At 43.8% G+C, this 5,278-nt stretch overlaps 1 protein-coding gene across 1 annotated transcript; it reads left to right on the plus strand.

Moving 5' to 3' along the window:
* Positions 1-3,122: 3,122 nt before the first annotated feature.
* LOC117188506 lies at positions 3,123-4,446 on the plus strand. Its single transcript, XM_033392486.1, has 3 exons — positions 3,123-3,442; positions 3,535-4,139; positions 4,230-4,446. The coding sequence occupies exons 1-3, from the start codon at positions 3,230-3,232 to the stop codon at positions 4,309-4,311; spliced, it is 900 nt and encodes a 299-aa protein (XP_033248377.1). The 5' UTR covers positions 3,123-3,229; the 3' UTR covers positions 4,312-4,446.
* The last annotated feature ends 832 nt before the right edge of the window (positions 4,447-5,278 follow it).

The raw sequence follows: 5,278 nt of genomic DNA on the forward strand, positions 1-5,278 counted from the left end.
GTGCGCAGAGATTAAAACGATGCGCGCACGCTGTGTTTAATTATCGAATTAAATTTTTTTGGTCGACTGCCTGGCTGACAGTTTACGGGCAAACTTGGCGCAAACTGATAGACCCATTTTTTTTGCCATCACCCACTTAAGCCCTAGGCATCCACCATCATTAATCAAGTGGCGGGCTCTGTCCGCTTTAAAATAACAATATCCGCCCAGGACACTGACAGTCGCTTGTTTACACATGTTCCAGACATTGAACTTTCTGTTCAGTAATTGTCATTTTGGGACACAAGGCACTTGGGTCATTGAAAGGTGAGGGAAAGAACCATGATTCACGATCAATTAATCTCGATCAAAGATACCTTTTTATCAAGTAGAATGGGCCTATTTTTGCTCGATTTCAATTTGAATTGAAGAAATCTTCAAGCGCTTTTCAAGAACTATCTATGTATATTCTAAAGCTCAAATATTCTTTCTTTTACACGTTTCTAAAATATGAAATATAATAAACAAGGTTGCCAAGATACAAACCATTTTGCTTGGTTACAGCAACACACCTCATTTGAAATATAGAAAGGAAATTATATGCATGCCCAAACCATGTGGGTTTGCACATGCCCTACCCCGCATTGAATGTGTTTTGCATTTGATTATCAAATGCGGAATGGTAGGCTCATCGAATATAATTGATGTTTAGATAGATAGATAAATAGATGGAGCCTTGAAACTGGCCTCATACATAAATGCTTGCCACAAATGCCGATAGGCAGCTTTATGTTTGATCAACTTATATATTGGGACTGGGAACAGTTTAAAGTTAGAGCATAATTAATTGCAATATCATTTCATAGACGAGAGAATACATTTAGGAGCATTTATTGAGATGCGTAAATGACAGAAACATGTAAAATACATTAGAAGCAGCATTTAATTCGGATTATCCCTTGGACATTCCTTAAAAGTGTCCAGATTTGCAGCACTTCGGAGTCCTTTTTGTGTCTGCCACTTGCATTTACTAAGTCCCAAACTGTATTCTACCCGGAGGCCTAAGTCCTGGCCATTATTTACGAAAAGGTAACAGCCGAAGGATACACAAGGAATGAGCATTTCTGCATAAGCCATCTTACGGCACTAAAAGCTACTCAACCATTGCCGTTTTTTGCCAGATTCAAGGAGCTAATTGATGAAAGCTCCAAATGGTCGTGTAGCACGGTACTCTGTTGGGGCGCACTGGAAGCGTCCCTCATGGATAGGTAAATAGACATGGCAGCTGTTGGGGAAAATCTTTCAGCATTTCGCAAGCACTCGTCTGCCTCCACTTTTTGGTACAATTAAAGGTGTTGCTAAACGGCAGCCATTTACATATACAAAGTGAAGACTCCAAAACGAGAGAGAAAGGGAAAGTCCTTGGGGCCGGGATGGCTTTCGAAATTAGAATTAATATTTTTCCGCTGAGTCTACACAATTTCAAGTTGGTTGCGCGAAAAATGCACGCTCTGGTCAACAGCCTTGGAACGTGTGGTGGCTGTTGCCTCGGCTGCAGCTGCTTCACTGTACCGTTCCTCTGGTGGGGCTCTATGGGTCTGCGTGTTTGGCACCTTTTGGGTGTCTTGATGCTGAGCCAGCGTTATTCCGTGGTGCATCTGTGGCAGCTTCAGCATCAGCTCCAGTTCCAGCTGCAGCAGCACTGATAATAAATTCATGATGAAGAGTAATTTATACACTTCATATGCGGATGCGGCACTGCACTCCACACCACTCCACTCCTTCATCTTCCTTGGCCGTTCTGCTGAGCTTGACAGAGGTGCCGCCCTGCCCTAGAATGAGGTCGTCCGCAGCTCTTGGTGGTCGATCCAGCCATGCATTAAACCTTAAACTATTTGCAGGCCACAATTACCAAAAAACTAATTACAAAGCCTTGCCTACTTTGAAAAGTTGTTGCCACTCAGAACCATCGCCCGCAGCGGGTCAGAAGCGTCAAAGAAAGCAGCACAGTGGCACAAGTGGCAAGCTGCTGTCCTCTGTCCTCTGTCCGCTAGCTGCAATTTAATTTCAAATTAATCTAATTTTTTGCGCTTTTTTGTGGCATTCCATCTAATGAGAAATGCTGATTTTGCACTCTGCACGACGTTGCATACAAATGAGAGAGGTCCTGGTCCAAAGTGGTCCGGGCATATCGTTTCCCTGGCCCTCTTCGCATAATTAGTGGCTAGGTGCTCTGCCATTGATTGGTTACGCACAGAAATTGGGCGCCCGAAAGTGCTCTGCTAATGACTCAATGGAAACCACTCGTAATTGGAGGAGTGAAGCAAGACTCGAATAAGATTTCCATGGAAATGCGGCTGAAATTTGTGTGTTTATGTTCGGGCAAAAAAGAGAGCTGCAGTGGAAATGGTAAAACGAATTCAAACGCTTTAAAAAATGTTTAAACCACTTTTAGAAACTTTTTCTACCATGCCAAAAACATTTCCACGAAAATATGAGTTTTTAGAGCAGGTTTTCCATGACCAGGGGGCGATATAAGCCAAAATCGGATTTTCAGACATTTTTGTCCAACAATTAAAAAGAAAATTGAATAAAAAACTTTATTATTTAAACTTTTCTGTGCTTTGAGCAGATTGTTCTTACAAAAGGTATTGTTTAGAAATGGAAAGCATAGAAACGTCATGCTGCAAGTGGGAAATGTGTGGAAAACAAATGCAGCAGATAGTATATGTATTTTACTTGTTGGATATTAAAGAACAGTTCCCACACTTTTAGACTTTTACTCAAGTGTCGAACTATTTGCTTGTCGGTTCATACTTACATATGTGTGCACTTGTGATTATATGCAGGTCGTGCGAGTACAAGTTCGGGTATTAGCCGGATTGTTGGTCATTTGGTTAGAGCACATCTTTAGCACCTCAAAGATGAGGTTTGTGTTTGGTCAGAGCAAAGTAAATACTATTGCAGGGTATATTGAAAAGAACCTACGGACACAGAAGACACTTACAGTAGTAAAGATTATTCCCATAGGAATATCAAACTACAATCTAATTCAAATGTAAGAACGAGAAGAGAGGAAGTAAGAGAGACAGAACCAGACAAAACCTCTGTAAGTCTTTAAGTAGAGCTCTCACAGCCATCCAGCAGTCCAGTTGTTGTCGTCCCTTCAAGAAGAGCAGACCGTCTTCCATCAGACTTTCGCACTCCATCAATATAACTGGTTTCTGGTCCATCCATATCGATATTGGATATGTTGCTCGTGCCGCTTGCCCTGATCGCACTGTTCGGCCTGGCCCACACGCTGCCCCTCGATGACGTGGAGTCATCGTCACTGGCCACAATTGAGCAGCCGGATGGCAGCGGGCGGGTGGTCTTCGATCAGCGGCAGACGGGCCAGTACAACATTCACGTGAGCATCAAGGATGTCGCCATCATCGAGGTGGGTCAGAACGATCTGACAGATGTAAGTAGAGGGAGAGGGACCCAGAACCAGTTGGGTCCAATGTGCAGCTAACAAGTTGCAAATGCTAAAAATAGCCTCGATCTCTCTGTTAGGGTGCGTACAACGATGCTGAGGATTACTACTACGATGACAGTGCGTTGACCATCAAACCCATCAAGTTCTCGACTGAGGCCATTGGCAGCAGCAGCACAGCAGCAGCGCCAGCATCACCAGCAGCAGCAGCTGCGACGACATCCACGACAGCGTTGAGCAGCACCACAGAGACGCCAACCACTACCTTAAAGGAATCCCCGGAGACATCCGAAGCACCATTGAGCAGTCTGAATAGCAGCTCAACCTACAGCTCGGATCTCTTGGCGGATATCGCCGCAAGCAGGATCAGACCCAAGTCCAGGCTCAACAATCTAATGATAATGGAGACGCCAATTGGCGGAACACCGACGGCCGCGCCGCACCTGCCACGTCTGCCACAGGTGCCGCATCCCAGATCCAAAGATATTCCCATTATGGCTGCCGCTGCAGCAGTCACCCGGCCCCCGCTGCCGCAAGGCATTGAGTATACCCCCCCGCAAGGTCACAACTCGCCCATCTTCAAAGTGAAAGTTCAACGATCCGCAGTGCCGGCAACCAAGAAGCCCGCCCGCTGTCGCTCACATCAGTCACGGAATGCCCAGGGCAAATGTGCCGACTCGATCTAGTAAGCCATTGACACTGAATCTCTGCTAAGCAGCTTACAGCATCCTCTGATTCTTTCCCCATTTCTTGTTTGTTCCCTTCCATGCGACAGCCGTAGACTCTACAGCATGCTGATGGGCCTGAACATCCCGGGTCTAGTGGGGACACCACCCCACGCCACCGAGGCCTCATAATGCGTCCGGCCGGAATCGGTTTTCACATCACCATATCAATGTAGTTTAGAGTGTCATACATAGACTCTAAGTGCCTCTAAAATGTATCTGCTTGAGCTCATGCATGAAGTAAAACGACTGAAACGTACTATCATAGGTTAACAGAGACTTCTTATTGGTTATAATGGAAGAGCTGTCAGTCCAGACTGATGGCGATTCATAATAATCTTCTGCAAAGAGAGCCTAAAGAAGATTACTTAGCAAAAAGTGGGATTATTTTCGTTCCCTGTAAGAAATGCCAATGACAAAACAGAAACCTCTCAGAATCGAGCGGACTTGGCTCTCATGATCTGATAGAATTGTGTATGAAAAAAGAGATCTGATATGAGTTCTTCTTTAAAATATATTTTCATATCTGGATAGCTCCCTTCAAATGGGTATGGTTCTGTCAAAAAGGTGTCTTTAATATTCAATAGCCTCGGCTGAATATTTTAGCATAAATTGACTTTGAATTCGCTTTTCCATTCCATTGATTTCCCTTTCACATTAAAACACTTTCGATGTTGTCTGTCAAAGTGATTTTATATAGTATATCCATTTATAAAAACCTTTTTTCCATGTATCCTTATTAAATGCAATTAATATTTTTACCCTGTATTTTTTCCATTCGTGTTTTTTAATGGCAGTTGGCGAATGATAAATACTGCTGCTGTAGATTGGATTGGAATTTAAAATGAATTGGCTTTCGATTTTCCTTGGCAAAAAGGAAAGCATTGCTGGGTGCACTCTACTTTCCATTCATATCAATTTGGGTTTGTAATTTCCGACTGCGCTTAAATGGCAATTGGCAACGAATGCAAGTGCAGGTGCAGCTGCAACTGCACTGCAACTACCTCTCAATGGCAATATTACTATATATTCCTATGTGGGGATACATATGTGTGTATCTGTGCATCTATGGATGTGGTTGGGGCATCTGTTGCGTGGG

Source organism: Drosophila miranda, chromosome 3 (assembly GCF_003369915.1).
Source record: "Drosophila miranda strain MSH22 chromosome 3, D.miranda_PacBio2.1, whole genome shotgun sequence".
NCBI lineage: Eukaryota > Metazoa > Arthropoda > Insecta > Diptera > Drosophilidae > Drosophila > Drosophila miranda.